At 44.5% G+C, this 27,421-nt stretch overlaps 1 protein-coding gene across 1 annotated transcript; it reads left to right on the top strand.

The window, feature by feature from the left end:
* Positions 1–878: 878 nt before the first annotated feature.
* On the top strand, positions 879–26,800 carry TNFRSF9 (TNF receptor superfamily member 9). Its single transcript, XM_069741387.1, has 9 exons — positions 879–1,332; positions 1,437–1,501; positions 10,101–10,284; positions 12,361–12,468; positions 18,441–18,581; positions 19,104–19,170; positions 20,016–20,140; positions 23,347–23,499; positions 24,908–26,800. The coding sequence occupies exons 3-9, from the start codon at positions 10,167–10,169 to the stop codon at positions 25,012–25,014; spliced, it is 819 nt and encodes a 272-aa protein (XP_069597488.1). The 5' UTR covers positions 879–1,332; positions 1,437–1,501; positions 10,101–10,166; the 3' UTR covers positions 25,015–26,800.
* Positions 26,801–27,421: the final 621 nt, after the last annotated feature.

Below are 27,421 nucleotides of genomic sequence, written 5' to 3'. Positions count from 1 at the left end.
TTTGTATAGGGCAGCACAGTGGCTCAATAGTTATCACTGCTATGTATAGGGCAGCACAGTGGCTCAGTGGTTAGCACTGTACTATATAGGGCAGCACGGTGGCTCAGTGGTTAGCACTGTACTATGTATAGGGCAGCACGGTGGCTCAGTGGTTAGCAGTGTACTATATAGGGCAGCACGGTGGCTCAGTGGTTAGCACTGTACTATGTATAGGGCAGCACAGTGGCTCAGTGGTTAGCACTGTACTATATAGGGCAGCACGGTGGCTCAGTGGTTAGCACTGTACTATGTATAGGGCAGCACGGTGGCTCAGTGGTTAGCAGTGTACTATGTATAGGGCAGCACAGTGGCTCAGTGGTTAGCACTGTACTATGTATAGGGCAGCACGGTGGCTCAGTGGTTAGCACTGTACTATGTATAGGGCAGCACAGTGGCTCAGTGGTTAGCAGTGTACTATGTATAGGGCAGCACAGTGGCTAGCACTATACTATATAGGGCAGCAGGGTGGCTTAGTGGTTAGCACTATACTATGTTTAGGGCAGCACGGTGGCTCAGTGGTTAGCACTGTACTATGTATAGGGCAGCACGGTGGCTCAGTGGTTAGCAGTGTATTATGTATAGGGCAGCACAGTGGCTAGCACTATACTATATAGGGCAGCACGGTGGCTCAGTGGTTAGCACTGTACTATGAATAGGGCAGCTCAGTGGGTAGCACTGCAGCTTTGCAGCGCTGAGGTTCTGGATTCAAGAACAACATCTGCAAGGAGTTTGTATGTTCTCCCCGTGTTTGCGTAGGTTTCCTCCTGGTTCTCCGGTTTCCTCCCACACTGCGAAGACATCCTGATCGGGAATCTATGATTGTGATCCCCATCGGGGACAGCGATGATGTCTGTAAAGCGCTGTAGAAATGAATGGCGCTGTATGTGAGTAACATAATGTATTAAAATGTGTATGTGGAGGAGACGCCGGTGGAGCAGACCGTGTGCTCCTTCTCAGGAGACGCCCGTGTCGTGCACAAGAGGAGCGCTGATCTCCATTACTGCAGGAGCAGAACGATTATACAGCACCGACTTCGAAATCCCTACAGACAAAATATCAGGTAATTGCAGAATATATGTGAGATGTGAGGGGGAAGAGCTTAGGGGTCGACAAATGGGAGCATTAGTCACTTGTGGCCTCCTCCCCTATGGGAAAGTACAAATTACACAGAGGCAGAATTCATCACTGGTAGAGAGGAACCGAGCAGCAGCCGCTCCGTGACAATGTTATCTACACTCCTCTGTGGCCGTGTGGGGTGACATCTACGTCCACGACCTATAGTGTACGGGAGATGTAAGTCCTCCATCATTATCGTACCATGCCGTGATCAAGGGCGACAAATGTTATATCTTAGATTCTGACTTTATCTTCAGTCATTGTGGTCTTGTCACTTCCAGATATTGGATTCATCCAGCACAGAAGAGGACACCCCGGCACGGTCTGGTGACCCGTCTCCGACATCGTAAGTCATATTGATGGCTGTCCATTATTTGTAGCGTCTCCTATTCTAACAATGGGTGCGAATTGTCGATTACTGGCATGATTTTACTGTGACACAGTCCTGATTGTAATGGAAACTACTCCAATAAGACGGATATTTATTAGGTAATTGATAATTACACTATTAAATACTGTTACATATTCTTGTAATCAATGCTCCTTCTGGCATTAATGGCTCCAGCGCAACTGGAAATAGATATTGTCACATGTTGATCCCAATCATCCATAATAAGTTTGACCGGTTACTACGTATAGGATATCACTGTGATGAAGGTGTTAAGTCGTCCCTGTCGTATCAGTTACCTTTGCGGAATAGGCAGCCATGTATGTGCAGGAAGAAAAGCACTATTTCTGCCTGCATTTGTCACCAGTTTGCCCATTGAAGGCGCTACCTCTAATTTTCAGTTGCCTCTGAGTTAGTGGATGGAGGCTAACTGCTATGGTGTCTCCTTTATGAGGCGCAGAGAGACTGGAGAGATTCCTTTTCTCCAGTCTTTCTGTAGCCCATCCTCAGAAGCAGCAGCATTATAGAGGACATTATACAGTAGTATTGAATAGTGTAGCTGTGAATCCTGCTTTGTGATGAGATAAAACACTTACTAGAAAACGGCAGCATAGAGGGCATTATACAGTAGTACTAAATAGTGTAGTTGTGAATCAATCTCTGTAATGAGATAAAACACTTACTAGGAAGCAGCAGCAGCATAGAAGACATTAGTAAGTAAGTGAATAGTGGAATTGTGAATCCAGTTCTGAGATTAGATAAAGCACTTACTAGAAAGCAGCAGCATAGAGGGCAGTACTAAATAGTGTAGTTGTGAATCCATCTCTGTGATGAGATAAAACACTTACTAGAAAGCAGCAGCATAGAGGGCATTATACAGTAGTATTGAAAAGTATAGTTGTGAATCCAGCGGTTTGATGAGATAAAACACTTACTAGAATAGTGGAGATAGAAGATCTTATACATTACTAATGAATTGTGGAGTCGTGAATTCAGCTCTGAAATGAGGGAAAAAAACACTTATTAGAAAACCGTAGTATAGAGGACTTTATACAGTTGGCTGTGCACAGATAAAAGTTAAAATGGCAGATTTTAATCTTTTCCATGTACGAATGATCATCAGTGATGATCACCCACAGCTTGCTTTGTCTGCCCTTCCTGACACTGTAGATGCTCTTCCCTCTCTCCACACTGTGGAGATCTGTGGACAGCTCCTTCCTGCTGCTACCTCTAATACTGCGAGGAGGAAGGGAGAGAGCCATCAGAGCCAGGAAAATAACTTTTTGTAACACTTTTTTCTGAGTAGTCAGCTAGGTAAAGCAGTTAACAGGGGTGTCCAATACTTTAATATTGATGGTCTATTCTTACGATAGGTCATCAATAGCAGATTGGTGGGGGTGCAATACCCAAAACCTCCACCGATCAGTTGATGCTGTTGCCAGTTGCTGCCAGATGTGCTTAGTGGTAGAGCTGAACGGCATAGCTCCATCATCTGCGTAGTAGCTGCAGCGGAGCCCTTATTCATTTTAAAGTGCTGCTGCACCTGACTATGGCCACTATACTGTTAACCGAGTACATAAGGCTACCACCATAACCTGGAGCAGCTGATCAGCGGAGGTGACGGTTGTCGCACCAACGCCAACCTCGTATTGATGACCTATCCTGAGGATAGCCCTTCGATATTAAAGCACTGGATAACTCCTTTAATAGACACTCAATGAAAAGGTGTAAATAGCTGTTACGTGTATGACAAGCTTAAAGTTTGAGACAACTAATTGTGGAAGTTCTCAGATGTCTAATTTGCTGCGGTGACTACTACCAGAACAGAGAGGGACTGATCATTTTTTGAAGAACCTAGGATGCCTCCAATGTTCATATGCACCATCAGGAAGGACTGGTGGTGCCATATGGTCAGTGACCATGTGCTCCTTCTAAATGCCAGATTGTGCTACCAGAATGGTAGAAGTTTGATCCTTTTAGGAAGGCTGTTGATGCCACCAACACAGCAAAGGTTTTATTCTTAAGGAATGACTACTGGAAGGTTTAATCACTTGAGAAGGTCTGCTGGTGCCACCAATGCAGCAAAGGCTTGAATCTTTGAGAAGGATGGCTGGTGATGCCAGCACAGTAGAGGCATGATCCATGTTGGATCATGATGCAACCAACACAGCAAAGGCATTAATCTTAAGGAATGAGTTCTGGGGCAGCTAAATGAAGGTTTAGTCACTTGTGAAGGTATTCTGGTGCCACCAACACAGCAAGGGCTTGATCCTTTTAGAATGATGGCTGGTGATGCCTGTATAGTAGAGGCATGATCCATGTAGGATCATTATGCTACCAACACAGCAAAGGTATTAATCATAAGGAATGAGTGCTGGGGCAGCTAAATGAAGGTTTAGTCACTTGTGAAGGTCTGCTGGTGCCACCAACACAGCAAGGGCTTTTGCCTTGGAGAAGGATGGCTGGTGATGCCTGTATAGTAGAGGCATAATACATACAAATATCCTCATAATATTAATAAGACCCCTCCATTAATACATAATGGGCATATATAGAGAAACAATGAAGAGACTGGGTCAAGAGTAAATATAATTATAAAATCGATCTATTTATTTATAACAACAGAATAAAAACAGCATTACATAACACACAACATATAATAATAAGGTGAGAAACAATCACATAAACGGAGTCGTAACACAGCCAGAGACTGAGCTAGCCTCCCCCTAATACACTCCCTGCCAGCCAAGACGTAACAAGCCTAGCTGCACATATGCTGCATTCTATCGGTGAACATCAGAGGTAAAGTAACATAAGTAGTTACATTCAGTAGTCTAAATCTCGCTGGGTGTGAACGCTCATATTTAATCTGACATGTGCCGAATATCATAACAAGAGCTACAAATGCATCAAGATAAAGACAATTATAATACCTGCAGTCATGTTGATCAGCCGCACCAGAGAGGAGAGGGGGGGTTTTGGCTCAGACTGGAGCGCACCTCGACGCGCGTTTCGCCGGACCACCGGCTTCGTCAGGAAGTGGAGTCTAAGTGCTGCCCCGGTCTATTTATGGTGGTCATGCCCCCCTAAATTGCCGGCATGTGTGGGGGAATTGCGCAACGCCGCCATGTTGCAACGCCACTGAGAGCGACAGCGCTCAATGCGCGCGTCATCCCGTCACATGACCGGGTCACCTGACCCGGCAGGTAACCAGGGCGACGCGTCGCAACCATAGAGCGCCGCCTCACAGCGACGGTACAGCGCATGCGCGTCGTGCGCCAACACACAACCCGGCAGAATATAGGTATCTAGGTACAAATATCTATCTCAATAGTCACCTATACCGCCGCAGTCGCAGCATATCTATTGCTAAGAGTTAGGGGGTAGGTGATAAAACCTGGTGGTGCCATATGGTCAGTGACCATGTGCTCCTTCTAAATGCCAGATTGTGCTACCAGAATGGTAGAAGTTTGATCCTTTTAGGAAGGCTGTTGATGCCACCAACACAGCAAAGGTTTTATTCTTAAGGAATGACTACTGGAAGGTTTAATCACTTGAGAAGGTCTGCTGGTGCCACCAATGCAGCAAAGGCTTGAATCTTTGAGAAGGATGGCTGGTGATGCCAGCACAGTAGAGGCATGATCCATGTTGGATCATGATGCAACCAACACAGCAAAGGCATTAATCTTAAGGAATGAGTTCTGGGGCAGCTAAATGAAGGTTTAGTCACTTGTGAAGGTATTCTGGTGCCACCAACACAGCAAGGGCTTGATCCTTTTAGAATGATGGCTGGTGATGCCTGTATAGTAGAGGCATGATCCATGTAGGATCATGATGCCACCAAACAGCAAAGGTATTAATCATAAGGAATGAGTGCTGGGGCAGCTAAATGAAGGTTTAGTCACTTGTGAAGGTCTGCTGGTGCCACCAACACAGCAAGGGCTTTTTCCTTGGAGAAGGATGGCTGGTGATACCAGCACTGTGGAGATGTGATCCATGTTATACGAACACCCATGTTGGATAAAGTGAACATGATATTCAGAAAACATGATGGCTCTCCATACATGGCCCAATTATCACAGTGTGTGGATGGCCAGGAGATGACGCAGACCTGACCTAGAGCAAGATACCTGTTATCAATAAGCCGATTACAATGACTCTCAGCTGCTGACAGTAATAGGCAACGATCGGCCCATGCACAGGGTCCTTTATAGTGGTCTTTAAAAGAGCAATATGTCTATAAAGTTCTTCATGCAGTTCAGGTATCACCCTGGCAGTTCACTAGTGACTAATCCCAATACTCTCGTTCTTTCCTGAATGGTCATAAGTGACGTACTGTGACCTTTAAACATTTTTTACAACCCACAGCTGACATTTTGTGTTAACCTAGGAAATTATATATATGTGTGAGCTAAAATGATGCTCAGACCTTTACTGTACTCTGTAACAACCCAGTTATTTGAGGACTAGGAGCCAAAGGAGCCTACAGATTTCTCTAGATATGAGCAAGAGAGTTTCAAAAAAACATCAGTAAGTTCCATGAGTTGCCAGCAGGTCACATTTCCTGAGCTCAGTGCACTCTGTCGGGTATAGATAGGATCTGAACTACATGATCCTGGCAGCTATGGGTTAACGGGGGCGCCGGTAATTGAGCTTCTTCACTACAGCACTATATGTACTATAGTGTTCTTTACTTGAGAGGGCAGCTTGAGTTTATTTTTCTGGTACACTGTATAGTATACAAGAGCTTCTTCAGCGTTCTGTACATTATACATAGTGTATCAGAAAAATAAAGCCGTCCTCACAGGTAAAGAGGAAAACAGTACATATAGTGCTGGAGTGTACTGTAGGGCAGATATTACTGGATAGCCAATCAGGGCATGCACTTCAGTAATCCATGTGTTCTACCAGTGAAATGCCCATTCTGATTGGCTAAATTTTCAAACCAATCAGATGTGCCCAAAATATGGATTTTGGCACTGTACATTAGATAGATGATAAATAGATAGATAATAGAATAGAGTAGATTTATTTCTTAAGAATGTAACTAAGAGTTCACTAGAGTTTTATTTTTATCTGATATTGCGGTCTCATGAGCGCGTGCTGAAAACATCAAATTAAATATCGCAAATTGTGGTCACAGCTAGAAGCCAGTTCTGCACGTCACCACTAGGCGGCTCCGTTCTCTGCGTTCTCGGATCCCGTTTCTTCTTCCTTTTGTTTTCATTCTCTCTTTTTCTTTCATTCTTACATTTCTGTGAAAACTGAAATCATAACGGAAAACCCAAAATAATTCATAAATAGAATTACAAAAAATACATGAAAACTCCATACAAAAAAAATAAAATAAAAATACTGCAAATTGTGATTTGGAAGACAATATTTTATATCCTTTGTTCTATTTTTCTATTTCTATAGTTCCGTTGAGTTCATAGAGAAAGTAATTTATATTCTGGAAATCATTAGACTATTTTTTACTGAAAAAATGCCAGAAAATGAAAAAGGTTTCCAATGGAGACCTTTTTTCTTTGGACTATAACCATATACATTAGGTCAATCCTTGCTCCGTAAAATGATTACCGGTAAGTAAAATATTAGCCGGTAAGTAACATCGATCTTGTCACAATGGCCCCAGACAAGCATTGAGATATAAGGCACCCTAAACATTAAGTAAAAGTTGACCAAACCCGACAATTCCCGTGGGATCGGCTGACCATCTGACATGCAGGGTGGCCTCCTGACTGTCCTCCGAGAGATCATGTCCTGACCTGCTGAATTTCAGGGCTGATCCTTTTGTTTTGCGCAGAGATAAGCCCATGCCAGATAGAGGACAGCGTGATCCTATCCAGAAGAGTTGGGAGAGATCACTGTCGGTCACACAATCTACAGTATGTATGGGAGTCTTTAGGCAATAAGGAAACATGGAACAAATTTGGTGGCTGAACGACTGGCTCAGAGCATCTCCAAAATGTCCGGGACGTTCCAACCATAGAGTGGTCACAAAGCGTCTATAATGGGCACGTCAGAATCAGAGCTGGACCACGGAGCAATCCAAGAAGGTTGTCTCGTCTGAAGAATGTGGACGGCAGCGGCATTTGACTCACGTGGGGAATTGATAGCATCACTAAACACTTTGGAAGTAGTCATCGCGGTATAGGAAGTATGACCCTCTGGGCAACGGTTTGTGGTGTAACCTTGGGTCCTGACCTTCTTGTGGATGCTATTTTTACCTAATCTTTTATGATGACCAATTTACACTCCTTGATGGTAACAGTATTCCTTAATGGCAGGATCGTACTCCCTTGTTGCACTGCAAAAAAATTGCACAGTAATGGCTTTATTAGGAACTTGTCAAAGAGCTGAAGGTGTTAAAGCTTCCATCTCATTGAGTATTAATATGCTAAAAAAAATAAACATGTCCTGTCTACAGAGGCCCACCGCAGCTTGCAGGTCTGAAAGGGTGTAGGGGATCCACTCAATCTTTAGCAGCGGTTTCAGGTAGGCAGGCACAAAGTGTCTTGGTCCAAACCAGAGATTTATTTTAGTCCATAAATCTCTCCAAAATAAACAAAAACAGTCTTGTCTTAACACAAAAATTTTCAATAAATAAAACAGTCAATATAAATGAATTAAACTTTGCAGAACTAGTCAGCTTCTTACAGCGCTGATCAGTACACCAGAGGTGTTTCCAACTCAACCCCCAGCACTAAATCACGCAGCTAAACTGCCTTCTTTAGCCCGTTCCAAGCCCTGGAACTGAAAGTAAGGGGATAGCCAGTCCCTCCAAACTCTATGGCCATTCCTAAAACCTGGACCCAAAAATCCCATCCCATTAAGAAAGACTCCTCAGCTCTATACATGTTGGAGCCTGCATCTCTGGGTCCTACATCACCTAGGCTTGGCAACCATCTATGACTTATCCAGCTGTCACTCACTGTACAAGGGGTAGTCTCAAGTTTGAAAGTTATCCCCTTTCCATGTGCCAAAGATCAGCTGAGGTCAGCACTCGGCAATCTCCTATGGTCCCATTAAGAGTGAAATGAGTGGGAGTACACATGATCGACTTCTGCTCCATTCAGACAAGACTCTTCAGGGCCTCGATTCTCAGGATGGGTGGAGCTTCAGTGGTCAGTCACACACCGATCAGGACTTTATCCTCTATCTGTGACGCTAGACAGAGACAGAGTAGTCAAGAGGTCTAAGGTCAAAAGCCAGAAAGGTATATCAAAGACAAAGGGATAAGACAAAGTCAGGATAGTCAGGAGCAAAGTCCAGGGTCTGGTAACTAAGGTTAGAATGCGTCAAAGGCAAAAGGGTAGTCAAAAGGCAAATCCGAGGTCCGGCAACAAAAGATCAAAGTAAACGCACCACTGAGCTGAAGCTGCATTGGCAATGCCCTAACATTGCCAGCCAGATAAAAAGCTTGGCAATTATATGGAAAGAAATACACTTGGAGGAAGCCCAAACACTACGCTGACAGCCTGACATGCCCCTGACATCAATATGGTGTCTGAACAGTCACTCCCATAGTCCCTATGACACAGCGAGTGGCGAGATCGTGAGACTATCCTATGGAAAGGGTGTAACTTCCAGCAGTCCAGTAAAGAAAGTCCAGCAGAATTCCTATAGGGAACACCTTCCTCCATGTATACTTTTGCCTCCTACGTTATCCTCATTGCTCCAGTAATTTATTAACATTGACTTTTGCTTGCAAAGACATATACAGTATATACACTCTGCATGCGATACTATATGACTCATTTGGCACAAGTAGGTGATGAGCATTTCTGCCAAACCACCATAAATGTGTTACAGATAAAAATAGTTCCTCCTCCATTACCTTCTCTCAGAACCTGTGCTGCAGTACTTACAGTCCTGTCTGTGGGCGGCATGGTATAGAGCAGGAGGGACTGAGCACATTGATGCTGAGCTAGTCCCGTTCACTCATTAGGACCGCCCACTGGACTCTTAACACCTAAAAGTGCAATTCATAAAGTAAAAGTCGTACTGAATCTTTACCCACAGACCTACAATAGGAAAAAGAAGTGTCTGATACACTGCCGATTTTGCAAGTCTTCCACCTACAAATGCCTAGTGTACACAGAAAGCTGCCAATCAGTGGTGTGTGCAGGGTTATACAGAGCTATGCATTCAGAGAGCTGATACATCTGCAGCAGATTTAATAGTGATTTTCTCTTAACTTCAGAAAGCGAAAGCAGCTCATGGCTGGAATCAGGGTCTCTGCCCCTTCATCATGTTGCTCTTAGATGGGGCACAAACATCCTGGTGACAGATTCAATTAAAAAAAAAAGATAATACACTGATATAATAAATGGAATCCTCTTTTTTGAAGGAGAAGGTCTGCACCGAGGAGAAAATTCCAACCTCGCATTAGTGACTTGTACCACTTTTCCCCTCTGTAGACACGCTTATCAAATCATGACATCTTGATACCCAGATAATATTATGTACAGTCTGCACTGACGTGCATTGTATTTATCCAGTAAGGCTCCGGGTTGTTGTTAATTCTTTGTCTTGTTTTTTTTTTATCTTGCAGATTTTTATCTGCTTTCTAGCAGGATTTTACCATCATTGAGGAAGTAGGAATATTAAGCCGCACAGAATGGACAGACTGACGTGGAGTTTGGTTTCTGGAGTTTTCCAGATCTTGTACCTTCACGTTGTTCTTGGCAACAATTGCTATAATACCACTGGAAGCTGTTGTTCACACTGTAACCCCGGTAAGTGCTTTTTTTATCAGCTCAGTCAGTGACACAGAAAACTAATATGTTACATTTCATTAAAGGGGTTCTCCAAACATATCATAGGGGTGACCTATCCTTGGGTGTGTCTTATCAGCAAGGCACCCGGTATTCTATGGATAGGGAATACTTTGATTTTGTGGAAATACCCTTTTAATCCAGCACCATTTTTAATTTATGACAGAAGATTAAAATTCCTGTTTTTGCATCCTAGTAGAAGCAGATCCCTCCAGCTGAGGACTTCATGGATAAGACAGAGATGGTTTATTACCGCTTTTGTCTTCTTATTTTGTCTGTTACATAGCACTCAAGGAGCACTGTGTAGGGAATAGAAACAATGGCACTGCCAATGCCTCTATTATACCTAGGCGTCTGTCTAGTATGGCTGAGCTCCCGGGTTATAGGAGACCCAGGTCACGTCTGCAAGTAACTTCTGTCATTGTAGGGATCTGATTTCTCCTGTAACTAGGGACCACATAGATGCCCCAGTTACAGTGGAATAAATGCATCATAAAGGAACAAAAAAATATCTGACATCTTTTATGATCTCTTGGAGGACAAATTATGTAAAAGAAATATGTAAAACATCTGGAAAATATAGTAAAATATATAGGAGTCCCAGGTCACTTCTGCAGGTGACTTCTGTCATTGTAGGGATCTGATTTCTCCTGTAACTAGAGACCATATAGATTCCCCAGTTACAGTGGAATAAATGCACCATAAAGGAAAAAAATATGAGGCATCTTTTATGATCAAATTATGTAAAACAAATATGTAAAACATCTGGAAAATATGGTGAAAAATGAAAAATCCCGACTTAAGAAAAATACTAAAATTCAATACATTTTCTTATGAATATATAACAACTGACCCCCTCCCCCCAAAAAGAAAACTACTATAAATTAAGGATCGACTCTTAATATTCAGGTGAATTCATTCTTCAGGTTGTAAGATAAAGAATATTTCACAGTGAAAAATGTAAACAATATTAATAAACCAATAATGGCTTCTTGCTGTATTTGTAATGCAAATGTCATGATCCAGACCGGGTTTTGGGTCTTGTCTTTCCTTTCTCAGTCTGGTCATGTCAGGGGTTAACTTTCTCTGCCCCGTTCCGGTGTTGCGCTGTATCCTGCAGACAGTGTCAGTTATATTTCCTGCCTACGGCGTGTGTAGCTGGCTCTGATGAAACCCTGATTTGTCCTGCTGTGTTTAGCTGACCTTGCCCGTGTCTGTTCGTACCTCTCTTCCCGCCCCTTACTCTGTTTGTCCCTGTGTGTTTGGATTCCCTGGTACTTGACTCTGCTTTGGCTCTGACCTGCTTCTGTCTCGCCCTTCTGCTACGGACCGGTACTGACCTTCTGGCGCTCCTTTGACTCTGTCTTTGGAATTTCCCTTTGTACTACGCTGCTCTCTGGTATCTACCCAGCTTGTCTGACCATTCTGCTGCCACCTGGTGGTAGCCTCGCTGCAGTACTGCTGGTCTGCTATGAGCAGGATTTCAGCCCTCTCTCTACTCTGCTGCCACCTAGTGGAGTCTACACTTACCTGCGGAGCTGCAGCGTGACAGCAAAACGAATGAGTAAATTAATCATATGTTCCCCAAAAAATAAATAAATTGGCTGGTTATTAAGACCCTTTTCGACCTGGTCATAAAAAAATATACGTTTTTTTTTGCCTAAATGTAAGTGAAAAATTAACCAACTTTCTAGACTTCTTTGTGAGTCAATCCTGAGCCATTGACTCACCTACGGTTCTAATATTTCCTTCTAAGGATAAGAAGTTGGTGAAAAACTCAAACAATATATTCAGCAGGAGAAGGGTTAGAAAAAAAAAGGGATTTTTCTAAACTGCCACATATTCAATGAGATTCTTTCTCCAGTAGATCCCAGTAATTCTGGGATTATTTGTAAGGTGCCCCCCGAATATGTGGGTGCTATATAATGCTGTATATTACACCTGGTTACTATATGTGTGCCGACATTCTCTTTTACTGTCTTATTTTATGTAATGATTATTTAATAACCATTGTGACCATTTTCCTATGTTCCATAGGCTTTTACCTGACCCAAAAATGTGGCGCGTGCGTCCAATGTCCTGACGGAGGCTACGCAGATAAGCCAAACGATAGATTTAGCTGTAAGCTTTGTAATCGCTGTGAAGGTAAAGTGATCGAGTGTGTCGCAGAGAAAATGTGGTCACTGATTCCTGGGGGGATCCACTTAATCTGTAGGGGGTCGGAGTAATACAAACTCTCAAAATGTGCAGCATTGTTACAGCAGTGTGACAGCAAGCTGCAGCTTTACTAATGGGACCCCCAATCCCGCTCCTCTGGGAACTTACCGTCCATGAAGCAATGTCTCACCAAAAATGAATCCTGAGATCAATCCTGTACAATTCTGCAGGCTTCAGAGCTGAAATCTCCCAGTGCTTGAGTTTGCTACAGGTGATTTCCATTCTGGGAAATGTCATCCTTACACTGTAGGAAAAAACAACTTTTTTCTTGCATCATAGGAGAATATGCTAGAGATGCCCCTGACAAAAGCAGAATAATGGACTTCAGTACAGGATTAGTAATGTAATGTACTCTACAAGCAGAATAGTGAGTGCAGCTCTGGGGTATAATACAGGATGTAACTCAGGATCAGCAATGTAATGTATGTACACAGTAACTGCACCAGCAGAATAGTGAGTGCAGCTCTGGAGTATAATACAGGATGTAACTCAGGATCAGCAATGTAATGTATGTACACAGTGACTGCACCAGCAGAATAGTGAGTGCAGCTCTGGGGTATAATACAGGATGTAACTCAGGATCAGCAATGTAATGTATGTACACAGTGACTGCACCAGCAGAATAGTGAGTGCAGCTCTGGAGTATAATACAGGATGTAACTCAGGATCAGTACAGGATCAGTAATGTAATGTATGTACACAGTGACCGCACCAGCAGAATAGTGAGTGCAGCTCTGGAGTATAATACAGGATGTAACTCAGGATCAGTAATGTAATGTATGTACACAGTAACTGCACCAGCAGAATAGTGAGTGCAGCTCTGGGGTATAATACAGGATGTAACTCAGGATCAGTAATGTAATGTATGTACACAGTGACTGCACCACCAGAATAGTGAGTGCAGCTCTGGAGTATAATACAGGATGTAACTCAGGATCAGTACAGGATCAGTAATGTAATGTATGTACACAGTGACTGCACCAGCAGAATAGTGAGTGCAGCTCTGGAGTATAATACAGGATGTAACTCAGGATCAGTACAGGATCAGTAATGTATGTACACAGTGACTGCACCAGCAGACTAGTGAGTGCAGCTCTGGAGTATAATACAGGATGTAACTCAGGATCAGTAATGTAATGTATGTACACAGTGACTGCACCAGCAGAATAGTGAGTGCAGCTCTGGGGTACAATACAGGATGTAACTCAGGATCAGTACAGGATCAGTAATGTAATGTATGTACACAGTGCCTGCACCAGCAGAATAGTGAGTGCAGCTCTGGAGTATAATACAGGATGTAACTCAGGATCAGTAATGTAATGTACAGTGGGGCAAAAAAGTATTTAGTCAGTCAGCAATAGTGCAAGTTCCACCACTTAAAAAGATGAGAGGCGTCTGTAATTTACATCATAGGTAGACCTCAACTATGGGAGACAAACTGAGAAAAAAAAATCCAGAAAATCACATTGTCTGTTTTTTTTAACAATTTATTTGCATATTATGGTGGAAAATAAGTATTTGGTCAGAAACAAAATTTCATCTCAATACTTTGTAATATATCCTTTGTTGGCAATGACAGAGGTCAAACGTTTTCTGTAAGTCTTCACAAGGTTGCCACACACTGTTGTTGGTATGTTGGCCCATTCCTCCATGCAGATCTCCTCTAGAGCAGTGATGTTTTTGGCTTTTCGCTTGGCAACACGGACTTTCAACTCCCTCCAAAGGTTTTCTATAGGGTTGAGATCTGGAGACTGGCTAGGCCACTCCAGGACCTTGAAATGCTTCTTACGAAGCCACTCCTTTGTTGCCCTGGCGGTGTGCTTTGGATCATTGTCATGTTGAAAGACCCAGCCACGTTTCATCTTCAATGCCCTTGCTGATGGAAGGAGGTTTGCACTCAAAATCTCACGATACATGGCCCCATTCATTCTTTCATGTACCCGGAGCAGTCGTCCTGGTCCCTTTGCAGAGAAACAGCCCCAAAGCATGATGTTTCCACCACCATGCTTTACAGTAGGTATGGTGTTTGATGGATGCAACTCAGTATTCTTTTTCCTCCAAACACGACAAGTTGTGTTTCTACCAAACAGTTCCAGTTTGGTTTCATCAGACCATAGGACATTCTCCCAAAACTCCTCTGGATCATCCAAATGCTCTCTAGCAACCTTCAGACGGGCCCGGACATGTACTGGCTTAAGCAGTGGGACACGTCTGGCACTGCAGGATCTGAGTCCATGGTGGCGTAGTGTGTTACTTATGGTAGGCCTTGTTACATTGGTCCCAGCTCTCTGCAGTTCATTCACTAGGTCCCCCCGCGTGGTTCTGGGATTTTTGCTCACCGTTCTTGTGATCATTCTGACCCCACGGGGTGGGATTTTGCATGGAGCCCCAGATCGAGGGAGATTATCAGTGGTCTTGTATGTCTTCCATTTTCTAATTATTGCTCCCACTGTTGATTTCTTCACTCCAAGCTGGTTGGCTATTGCAGATTCAGTCTTCCCAGCCTGGTGCAGGGCTACAATTTTGTTTCTGGTGTCCTTTGACAGCTCTTTGGTCTTCACCATAGTGGAGTTTGGAGTCAGACTGTTTGAGGGTGTGCACAGGTGTCTTTTTATACTGATAACAAGTTTAAACAGGTGTCATTACTACAGGTAATGAGTGGAGGAAAGATGAGACTCTTAAAGAAGAAGTTACAGGTCTGTGAGAGCCAGAAATCTTGATTGTTTGTTTCTGACCAAATACTTATTTTCCACCATAATATGCAAATAAATTGTTAAAAAAACAGACAATGTGATTTTCTGGATTTTTTTTTCTCAGTTTGTCTCCCATAGTTGAGGTCTACCTATGATGTAAATTACAGACGCCTCTCATCTTTTTAAGTGGTGGAACTTGCACTATTGCTGACTGACTAAATACTTTTTTGCCCCACTGTATGTACACAGTGACTGCACCAGCAGAATAGTGAGTGCAGCTCTGGAGTATAATGCAGGATGTAACTCTGGATCAGTAATGTATGTTCATAGTGACTGCACCAGCAGAATAGTGAGTGCAGCTCTGGAGTATAATACAGGATGTAACTCAGGATCAGTACAGGATCAGTAATGTATGTACACAGTGACTCCACCAGCAGAATAGTGAGTGCAGCTCTGGAGTATAATACAGGATGTAACTCAGGATCAGTACAGGATCAGTAATGTATGTACACAGTGACTCCACCAGCAGAATAGTGAGTGCAGCTCTGGAGTATAAAACAGGATATAACTCTGGAATGCTTGAAGGGGTTTGTCCACTACTAGGACAGCCCCTTCTTAAACCAAATGTTTGGCCCCCATAAAATAATAATGCCTATACTCACCTCCCGTGCCATCGCCATTCTCATGGTGCCAGCACTCTTTCTCCCCGGGGCTGTGATGCGGTGTTGTGACACATGGTGTCCGGCGGCCACTCAGCGCTGGTGTCCCTGTCTCTGCCTTTGGACAAACTGGCCATGAAGAGGAATTCAGGGATCAGCTGCAGCCTGGTCTTCCTCTTCATGGCCAGTTTGTCCAAAAGGCAGAGACAGGGACACCAGCGCTGACTGGCTGCCGGACACCATGTGTCACAACACCGCATCACAGCCCCGGGGAGAGAGAGTGCCGACACTGTGGGAATGGCGCTTGCTCGGGAGGTGAGTATAGGCTTTATTATCTTATCAGCACCGACCATTTAGTTTAAGCAGGGGTTGTCCTAGTAATGGACAATTAACTCAGGACAGGCGCGCCGAGTTAGCGCAATGTAAGTCACACTAACCACTAACTCAGCACGCCTGCACCGAGTGCAGAGGGCAGCCGGCTGTCGATCAGCATGATGCCGTCATTGACGCCCTGTCGACAGATCAGTGTGCAGAAGAAGGAACTGCTCTGTCGACGTCATATCACAGGAAGAAGAGGAATCACCACTAAGAGCAATTCTGCGACCGCTCCGTGCCGGGAGAGACCGGCGCTGCAGAAGAGCCCAGTAGTTAGCCAGTCCCTACCGATAAGTGCCTAGCCCCACAGGAGAGGATAACCCCGGATAACCCCTTTCAGTGATGGGCACCAGTTTCATATTTTGCAAGGCTGGCCATGCCAAGCACTTGTGTCTTATGACTAGTTTTGGATCTTCCTCCACAGTCTGCGCATTCAGTGCATATTTATGTTTTGTGTTTTTTTTTTTGTTTTGTTTTTTTCTTTTACTACAAATCTACTATATAATTATGTATAGAAAAACACAAAAAAATCACACAATAAGTCATAATGAATGTATGGGGAAAACCTTGACCCTTGATTTTGCAAGTCATTTTGTATACTTTACTAGGGGGATCCCTCCGGCTGTCCCTTTCTCCCTGGGAATTTACCTTCCATGAAGCAATATAAAGAGTTATGAGTTTTAGCCGCAGCGCAACACAATGTTATCTAAGTGATCGTAATGTGGAAAACACATAAGAAACCACTTAAAAGAGGAAGTGAATGACACACATGAAAATATTCTCAAATTTTCCCACAGTTCTCATACTTTACGATGATTTCCTTATCAACCAAAATATTTATAGATCTCCGTTGTCCCCGGCTGACATTATTATTGTTATAATCATAGTTAAAGGGATATTCCAGGGTAAAGGCAACACACTTATGTAATGTGACTCCGTAAATGGTTTGGCCCCCACGTGTCTGTGTGTGCGCTCCTGACTTGTAGGCATGCTTCTGATGAGACAGCGGGTGGTGTCCTGGTGGATCTACTCCTAGGTCTGGATGAGGGCATCAGAGGCTCCTGGATAGTCTTTGTGATGTCAGATGTGTGGATATAGAATGTCCGAGAGGTTCTTAATTGGATCCATGTCTGGGGAACATGAGGGCCAGTCACTGGCAGGAAGGCCTTCAGTCCAGGAGCTTCTGACATTCTGGACCAATGAGCCTGAGCATTCTCCTGAGCCAAGAGTAGCCCAGGGCCACTGTACCATCGTAAGGTCTTGAGTCAATGGCACTGAGGATTTAATTGCAATACCTATCAGCAGTCAGGGTAATGTTGGCCATCACAATGACAAACATCTCAAGATCATCACTCACTCACTACCAATCTGGTCATAGCGGATGATATTCACCACAGCATCTCCATACTCGTTCACGTCTATCTCATCTGCTCAGTGTGACCTTGCTCTTATCTGTGAAAAGAACGAGGCGTCAATGTTGGACCTGCTACTTCTGGTGTTCTCTGGCAATTGAGCTGGATGGTACTGGTCTGTGAGCAGAGGTCCCATTATAGGATGGTGGAACCACACCAGTAAACCATGAGAGGACATTGTATAGGGCAGTGTTCCTCCCGTTCCCCCTTACACACAAGAACTCGTAGTCCTGCTATTGGGTTGATACTCTTCTACAACTCTCTTGTCCAACTCTCCTGTAACGGCCATGTCCTAGTGTCTTCTCCATGCTCTTGAGACCTTGCTGGGAGACACCACAAACCTTTTTTGCTGGCATGTATGGATCGACGAGGAGCTGGACTACCTGTGCAACCAAAATTGGCTCCTGTTAGGAGTAGTGAGAAGGACACCAGCAAAACTAGGGAAGAATCAGTCAGGAAGGATAAGGAGAAAAACAATTGTCTGTGACCACCAAACGCACAAATATTTCCTTTTTGGGGTCGTTGTTCTGTTCCTCTCCAGTATTCATGTTCTCTTTTTCATTGACACTGATTGACAATCCCATACACATTGTACTTTCTAACTGGACAGATTCCTTGGGGTATAGATCTAGGTATGGAGCCTTTCATGGCATGGTTATAGATTTCCTAATTTCTGGGGCTTTCAGGTTCTAAAATAACCGAGCGCATCATATTGGATATGCCAGAATATAATGTATATGAATTTTCGCACTCTTTTCCAGGACCGTTTACCTATAAATCCACGTGTACATCTACGAGAGACGCTGTGTGTACATGTACAGCCGGGAAGAGATGCAAAGATGAAAAGTGCTCGCAGTGCACAAAAGCCCAATGTCCGGCGGGGCAGCAGCGTGTTGGAGAAAGTAAGCGCTCGTTTCTGGACAAGCCTAGTATTTTCTAAGAGGTTATGTCCCAGTGATGACCCTACTTGTCCCAGTGATCTGCCGGGCATGTGTCATTTTGGGGACAGAAAGCCCCATACAAACCTATGAGAATTTTTCGAGCAAATGTAAAAAAATGAAAGTAGAAATCTGATGATTGGTTTTTCACATTTTTTAGCTTCCGTGTATATTTGATGGTTCACCTTAAAATCTCCAATAGGGGGAGCTCACGCGAGTCAATTAATGATAGAGTTATCTGTGTCTGTCTTCAGTAACGCCCCCTAGTGGTGGCTGCAGAGAGACACATGTTATAATTGACCTCTATGGTTGTGTGAAGGGTAGAGATTGGTGGCAGGACGGCGGCGCTCAGTCCTCTAGAAAAATATTGTATGAAATGACTCGATCCAGAATTGTGGACTGATTGAGATTCACTCTTGATAATCATTTCTGTTATGCTGTAATAAAAGCTGTTAAATCTTTCTTTAATACTATTTTCTCTTACAGGCTGCAGTAACTGCCCCCCAGGAACCTTCAACGACGGGAAGGAACTAAAATGTACACCATGGAAAAAGTAAGGACTGCTGGTTTATCTGTATGGCAACATATATCTCCTCCCGATGGGTGATGCATGTGTGATCAATGGGGGTCCTCATCATAATAACAGGGGTTCCCAGCCACCGTGTGCATGGATCAGCAGTGTGCACGTGTGACCAATGCTCATTTCACTGTCTATGTGAGCAGTTGTTACCCATGCACACTACTTTCTCCTATAGACCCATAGAAGTCAATGGAGCAGTGCCGACCATGCGCTCTACTGTGATCCCATGGGCCCATGAAAGTGAATGGACGGGGGGAGGGGTGACCCATTGTTACTACCTTCACCCATAGACCCATAAAAATAAATGGAGCAGTATTCACACATGCACACTACTGTATCACCTAGACCCCTAGAAGGGAATGGAGTGGTGGTCACGTATGCACACTACTGCACTCCCATAGACCCATAGAAGTGAATGCAGCAGTGTTCACGCATGCACACTACTGTCTCACATAGACCCATAAAAAGAAATAGTGTGGTGGTCATGCATGCACACTACTGTACTCTCATAGAAGTGACGGAGCTGTCTCCCATAGACCCACAGAAGTGGATGGAGCAGTGGTCACGTATGGGCACTACTGTCTCACATAGACCCATAGAAGTGAATGGCGTGGTAGTTACCCATGCACACTACTGTATTCCCATGGACCCATAGACGTGAAGGGAGTGGTGGTCACCTATGCCCACTACCAAATCAGGCAATAAATGATCTGTACACCATGCGCTATTAACCATATCTCCGGGATTTTGGTGGTATCACACAACTTGGTAAATGTTCATTGTACGTTTGTGGAGTTAATATTTTTGTGTGCACACAGTTGCTCGGCCGTCGGAGGTGAAATTATCGCTCATGGAAACCTTACATCAGATGTGGTTTGTGGTGCCTACCACACCAAGGTCACGCCGTCATCCTCATCATCCACCACTCCCAGCATCACAACGAGTGAGTCCTGGTAACACAGTATAAGATTGACCAGGGGAAGCAGAGTACTCCATGAACACAACAATGTATTGGGAATATTCAGCAAATCCGTAATTATCTATTCCTTCAAAATGAGGACATCTCAAATTGGCTACAATCTGATCTTTATGGTCCTTCCTAAGGCCCCATACACATTAGATAAAAGTTGGCCGAGGATCGGACGGTAAGGGTACCGTCACACAGTGGCATTTTGATCGCTACGACGGCACGATCCGTGACGTTCCAGCGATATATCCGTGACGTTCCAGCGATCTCGCTGTGTCTGACACGCTCCTGCGATCAGGGACCCCGCTGAGAATCGTACGTCGTAGCAGATCGTTTGAAACTTTCTTTAGTCGTCAAGTGTCCCGCTGTGGCAGCATGATCGCATGGTGTAACAAAGGTGTGCACGATATTGTATACGATGTGCGCATAGTAACCAACGGCTTCTACATCGCACATACGTCATGAAATTATCGCTCCAGCGTCGTACATTGCAAAATGTGACAGCAGTCTACGACGCTGGAGCGATATTGTTACGATGCTGGAGCGTCACGGATCGTGCCGTCGTAGCGATCAAAATGCCATTGTGTGATGGTACCCTTAGAATTCAATTACCCAATCTTTTTGTTTGGTGGGGAGATAAGCCAGCAACTCTCTCATAGAGAACCCAGGAATGCCCCAGAAAGATAGCAGTCAGCCAAAATGATAGTTCAGACAACGGCTGCTAGTGTGCATGGACAGCTTTACACTACAAGCCAGCATGGTTGCTTCAGTCTGTGCCCCCCATCATTGTCACACCCTTCCTTCCTGTAAAGTGCACGGTCTGTAACTGCTAGGACAGATAAAGTCAAAGTGCCTGAAATAGTGGCCACGCCGTACACCAAGGTGTACTGGGAGCTGATCTTTGGTAGTCATTAAGAAGAACGTCCTGGCAGGGCTCTACCGGAATATGTCTATAGTGATGTCATGGAGAGGAATGTTCTAGCAGGGCGCTACCTGAATATGTGTATAGTGATGTGATGGAGAGGAACGTCCTGGCAGGGCGCTACCTGAATATGTTTATAGTGATGATGGAGAGGAATGTCCTGGCAGGGCGCTACCTGAATATGTCTATAGTGATGTCATGGAGAGGAACGTCCTGGCAGGGCGCTACCTGAATATGTTTATAGTGATGATGGAGAGGAATGTCCTGGCAGGGCGCTACCTGAATATGTCTATAGTGATGTCATGGAGAGGAACGTCCTGGCAGGGCGCTACCTGAATATGTCTATAGTGATGTCATGGAGAGGAACGTCCTGACAGGGCGCTACCTGAATATGTGTATAGTGATGTCATGGAGAGGAACGTCCTGGCAGGGCGCTACCTGAATATGTCATTAGTGATGATGGAGAGGAACGTCCTGGCAGGGTTCTACCTGAATATGTGTATAGTGATGTCATGGAGAGGAACGTCCTGGCAGGGCTCTACCTGAATATGTCTATAGTGATGTCATGGAGAGGAACGTCCTGGCAGGGCGCTACCTGAATATGTGTATAGTGATAATGGAGAGGAATGTTCTAGCAGGGCGCTACCTGAATATGTCTATAGTGATGTCATGGAGAGGAACGTCCTGGCAGGGCGCTACCTGAATATGTCTATAGTGATGTCATGGAGAGGAACGTCCTGGCAGGGCTCTACCTGAATATGTCTATAGTGATAATGGAGAGGAATGTTCTGGCAGGGCGCTACCTGAATATGTCTATAGTGATGTCATGGAGAGGAACGTCCTGGCAGGGCGCTACCTGAATATGTCTATAGTGATGTCATGGAGAGGAACGTCCTGGCAGGGCTCTACCTGAATATGTCTATAGTGATAATGGAGAGGAACGTCCTGGCAGGGCTCTACCTGAATATGTCTATAGTGATGATGGAGAGGAACGTCCTGGCAGGGTTCTACCTGAATATGTCTATAGTGATGTCATGGAGAGGAACGTCCTGGCAGGGCGCTACCTGAATATGTCTATAGTGATGTCATGGAGAGGAACGTCCTGGCAGGGCTCTACCTGAATATGTGTATAGTGATGTCATGGAGAGGAACGTCCTGGCAGGGCTCTACCTGAATATGTCTATAGTGATGATGGAGAGGAACGTCCTGGCAGGGCTCTACCTGAATATGTCTATAGTGATGTCATGGAGAGGAACGTCCTGGCAGGGCTCTACCTGAATATGTCTATAGTGATGTCATGGAGAGGAACGTCCTGGCAGGGCTCTACCTGAATATGTCTATAGTGATGTCATGGAGAGGAACGTCCTGGCAGGGCGCTACCTGAATATGGTATACGCAGTGTCTTCTTATTTATTCATACTACGGGGCTGGGATTCACAGGCAGGGTGTCCGCATAGGCGCAGTCAGCTAGACTGCATATGAGGACAGACGGGCAGCGCTCACTGCGCCTGCCCAAGGCAGGAGAAAAGAGCGCAGGCGCTGGCTCATTTCAAAACAGCGGTGAGGAGGCAGCAAGAAGATTTGAGTGATGGCTGTGTGGCGTCTGCAGCAGGGGGGGAAAGGCCTGCCTCCTTGACTGAAGAAAAGGTATTTAGGACAAATTACAAAACTGATTATTTCGGCAGTTACAGCACCCAGAACTAAAAGAGCCACCTTGTCAGAATGCATCATTACTGCTGCACAAGGTGGCTCTTTTAGTTACAAAAGCCTGGGGGGTAGGGGGTTACAGGTTCCCTTTAAGGATGGCTTGTTTCACCTGCATGGAGAGCTCCTTTGACCGCATGTTTACTTCACAGCAAAACCTTCCAAATGCAAGCACCACACCTCAAATCAACTCCAGGCCTTTTATCTGCTTAATTGAGAATGACATAACGAAGGGATTGCCCACACCTGTCCATGACATAGCCTTGGAGTCAATTGTCCAATTACTTTTGGTCCCTTTAAAAACAGGGTGGCACATGTTAAGGAGCTGAAACTCCTAAACCCTTCATCCAATTTTAATGTGGATCCCCTCAAATGAAAGCTGAAAGTCTGAACTTCAACTGCATCTGAATAGTTTTGTTTAAAATTCATTGTGGTAATGTCTATAACCAAAATTAGAAAAATGTTGTCTCTGTCCAAATATATATGGACCTAACTGTATGTAATGTACGTTCCATTCAGCTGTCATATAAGTGCATTTTTCTCTTCATTATTTTAGAGCTGGGAAAAGTTATGAGACCACCATCTGAAGAAAGTAATTTACAGATTATCTATATTGTCATCACCTCATCACTCGGGCTGCTTCTTATAGTCATATGTGTCGCGTGCCGGCAGAAATTGATGGAAAAAATTAAACAAGCTTGCCAAAAAAGTAAGTAAATTATAATATCTGCCCATGAGAAAATGCATTATGAAAGTAAATAATATTTTATAGGATTATTTTATACAAATGTTTGACTAATCCTGCTATCAGCGGCATATGCGGAAACTCCATTTGGATTCTGTGGAACCTTTGAGCTTTTTAGAACCTGGTTAGGAGTTCCCCAACAGACAGCAATATCAAACGCTGTCACTTTAAGAGTAAGCATGGGGTAGTCATAAAGTTTTACTCACGGTAAAAAAAAAAGTTAGGAATTACTACCATTCTGTTCAATAAAACACCATCAGCAATCACTGCGGATTGGCACGAAACCCTTATCTTGAATTTTGAGTTATTTTTCATGTTCTGAACGGGAGCCAGTTTGGAGAAGATGCCTTTAGTTCATGTCAAATAGTATTCCTCCACAGTGATTGCTCCGACCGGATTAATGCATATGGCCATTGCTCTCAAGAGCTGGTGAGGTGGATTCACTAAGCCTGTAGTTCAGGGTGAGCAGCATGGACAAGAGATGGTGGAGCAGGTCTTGCCAGATGGCACATGGATCAGTGAGGACCAGTTCAACGGGGTATGCAGGATGGGAGACATACAAACAGAGCAGGAAACTTTAGCTGAAGCAGAGCCAGGTTTTGAGGATACTCATGGGAAAAGTAGATGTACTGTATATACAAACTAGTAACTTGCTTGCAGTGTTACGGTTAATAGTTAATGTATGCATCAGTAACTTGTAGAAAGAAAATAGTTAACTGAAGGATAGCAGAAAAGTATTGGCAAGTTGAAAAATTGCTTGCAGAGATGCAATTACTTGATTGCAGAAACCGAGGTACGAACATCGCTGACAACAGTAACAAGAAGTTGGTAATCTGTAAACTTGATTGCAGAGTGATACGTGTTCACAACTCCTAGATAAGCTGGACTGATCTGGGAAATAAACGCTAGTAGTTGAATGTAAGTCACATTTCTGACTGCCCAAACCAAACTTAAAAAGCCTTAGTTGATGATGTCGGAGAGGTTTTCTGGGTTACCACAGCAATCCTTCATGGACTAGTTCATAATGGCCTGGCGCCTGACCCAGGACAAGTAAGTAACAAGGTCTCCAGTAATTTATGGCAGAGTAACCGAAATGGAGGTACTATAACCTGTACCCTCACTGAGTAATTTGTAGCTGTGAAAAAATTTTTCTTGATGGAACGCTTGCATCTACACCCAGTGTCGGTCCGGGGTGCCAAGGTCCCACCAGTAACAATGACTTTGAGGGTTTTGACACTTTTGTTAAATGAGTTTAAGATTGCAAAAAGTGTTTGGTTTTACACAAAAAAAAATCAATAAAGTTAATGAGCTGAGCTGCAACACCAGACACAGCCTACGTATAATGTGGCACTTTTTACTTTTTCTTCATTAGTTCCAAAACCTGTAGTGAAACAGGCAGAAGAAGAAGATGGCTGTAGCTACCACTATCCAGAGGAGGAAAATGGAGGAGAAAATGAACCCATGACCTTAGAAGCATAACACTACCATAAATCCATTTCTTAATATGAACAGGATCCGTTTTCTCCTACAGCGTTACACAGAATTTCTTCTATATTGAGCGGAAGTTTCAGTAATGAAGGATTCAGATACCTAAGGAATGAGACAAGTATTAAGAGACATTCTGACAACCAATAAATCATGAACCCAAAACCTTTATGGTATGAACTTCACTGCGCAGAAGATACATCCAGAGGTATACGGGTCAATAAATAATGGTCGACACTTGAAGGAGCCCAGGAAAGAAGATATTTTAGCAAAGATATAGAGCAACTTGTGTCCAACCCCAGAGCCGTACTTAGTGTTACAGTTATAATACTACATGTGAAAAAAAGAAACTGTAATATAGCTTATTATAGAAATCTGCTTCTTTCCCGTCCTGGACTGATCTTTCATTCTAAATTCATGGGTAAAATCTGTCTTAAGTGAATACAGATTTTCATATTACTGAGATAGTGGGCGGCACGGTGGTGCATTGGTTAGCACTGCAGCCTTGCAGCGCTGGATTTCTGGGTTCAAACCCCACCAAGGACAACATCTGCAAAGAGTTTGTATATTCTCTCAGTGTTTGCGTGGGTTTCCTCCGGGTTCTCCAGTTTCCTCCCACATTCCAAAGACATACTTATAGGGAATTTAGATTGTGAGCCCCATCAGGGACAGTGATGATAATGTGTGCAAACTGTAAAAGCGCTGCAGAATATGTCTGTCTGCCTCTAGCTCCTCCCTAGAATGCATGTCTGCCTCTAGCTCCTCCCTAGAATGTCTGTGTCTGCCTCTAGCTCCTCCCTAGAATGCCTGTGTCTGCCTCTAGCTCCTCCCTAGAATGTCTGTCTCTGCCTCTAGCTCCTCCCTAGAATGTCTGTCTCTGCCTCTAGCTCCTCTCCAGAATTTGTGTCTGCCTCTAGCTCCTCCCTAGAATGTCTGTCTCTGCCTCTAGCTCCTCCCTAGAATGCATGTGTCTGCCTCTAGCTCCTCCCTAGAATGTCTGTCTCTGCCTCTAGCTCCTCCCTAGAATGTCTGTCTCTGCCTCTAGCTCCTCCCTAGAATGCATGTGTCTGCCTCTAGCTCCTCCCTAGAATGTCTGTCTGCCTCTAGCTCCTCCCTAGAATGTCTGTGTCTGCCTCTAGCTCCTCCCTAGAATGTCTGTCTGCCTCTAGCTCCTCCCTAGAATGTCTGTGTCTGCCTCTAGCTCCTCCCTAGAATGTCTGTGTCTGCCTCTAGCTCCTCCCTAGAATGCCTGTGTCTGCCTCTAGCTCCTCCCTAGAATGTCTGTCTCTGCCTCTAGCTCCTCCCTAGAATGTCTGTCTCTGCCTCTAGCTCCTCTCCAGAATTTGTGTCTGCCTCTAGCTCCTCCCTAGAATGTCTGTCTCTGCCTCTAGCTCCTCCCTAGAATGCATGTGTCTGCCTCTAGCTCCTCCCTAGAATGTCTGTCTCTGCCTCTAGCTCCTCCCTAGAATGCATGTGTCTGCCTCTAGCTCCTCCCTAGAATGCATGTGTCTGCCTCTAGCTCCTCCCTAGAATGCATGTGTCTGCCTCTAGCTCCTCCCTAGAATGTCTGTGTCTGCCTCTAGCTCCTCCCTAGAATGTCTGTGTCTGCCTCTAGCTCCTCCCTAGAATGCCTGTGTCTGCCTCTAGCTCCTCCCTAGAATGCATGTGTCTGCCTCTAGCTCCTCCCTAGAATGTCTGTCTCTGCCTCTAGCTCCTCCCTAGAATGCATGTGTCTGCCTCTAGCTCCTCCCTAGAATGCATGTGTCTGCCTCTAGCTCCTCCCTAGAATGTCTGTCTGCCTCTAGCTCCTCCCTAGAATGTCTGTGTCTGCCTCTAGCTCCTCCCTAGAATGTCTGTGTCTGCCTCTAGCTCCTCCCTAGAATGTCTGTGTCTGCCTCCAGCTCCTTCCTAGAATGTCTGTGTCTGCCTCTAGCTCCTCCCTAGAATGTCTGTCTGCCTCTAGCTCCTCTCCAGAATTTCTGTGTCTGCCTCTAGCTCCTCCCTAGAATGTCTGTGTCTGCCTCTAGCTCCTCCCTAGAATGTCTGTTGGCCTTTAGCTCCTCCCTAGAATGTCTGTGTCTGCCTCTAGCTCCTCCCTAGAATGTCTGTGTCTGCCTCTAGCTCCTCCCTAGAATGCATGTGTCTGCCTCTAGCTCCTCGCTAGAATGTCTGTCTCTGCCTCTAGCTCCTCCCTAGAATGTCTGTCTCTGCCTCTAGCTCCTCCCTAGAATGTCTGTGTCTGCCTCTAGCTCCTTCCTAGAATGTCTGTGTCTGCCTCTAGCTCCTCTCTAGAATGTCTGTGTCTGCCTCTAGCTCCTCCCTAGAATGTCTGTGTCTGCCTCCAGCTCCTCTCTAGAATGTCTGTGTCTGCCTCTAGCTCCTTCCTAGAATATCTGTGTCT

The sequence above is a fragment of the Ranitomeya imitator genome, chromosome 10 (assembly GCF_032444005.1).
Source record: "Ranitomeya imitator isolate aRanImi1 chromosome 10, aRanImi1.pri, whole genome shotgun sequence".
Lineage (NCBI taxonomy): Eukaryota > Metazoa > Chordata > Amphibia > Anura > Dendrobatidae > Ranitomeya > Ranitomeya imitator.
The sequence above is the reverse complement of the archived record's forward strand: the minus strand, read 5'-3'. Positions and strand labels throughout refer to the sequence as shown.

Bases quoted from the DNA above. Each gene is read 5' to 3' on its own strand.
- TNFRSF9 (XM_069741387.1), top strand. From the start codon at position 10,167: ATGGACAGACTGACGTGGAGTTTGGTTTCTGGAGTTTTCCAGATCTTG. The intron at 19,171-20,015 runs GTAAGGACTGCT...GTGTGCACACAG, and splicing joins AAATGTACACCATGGAAAAA to TTGCTCGGCCGTCGGAGGTG. The intron at 23,500-24,907 runs GTAAGTAAATTA...TTTCTTCATTAG, and splicing joins TAAACAAGCTTGCCAAAAAA to TTCCAAAACCTGTAGTGAAA.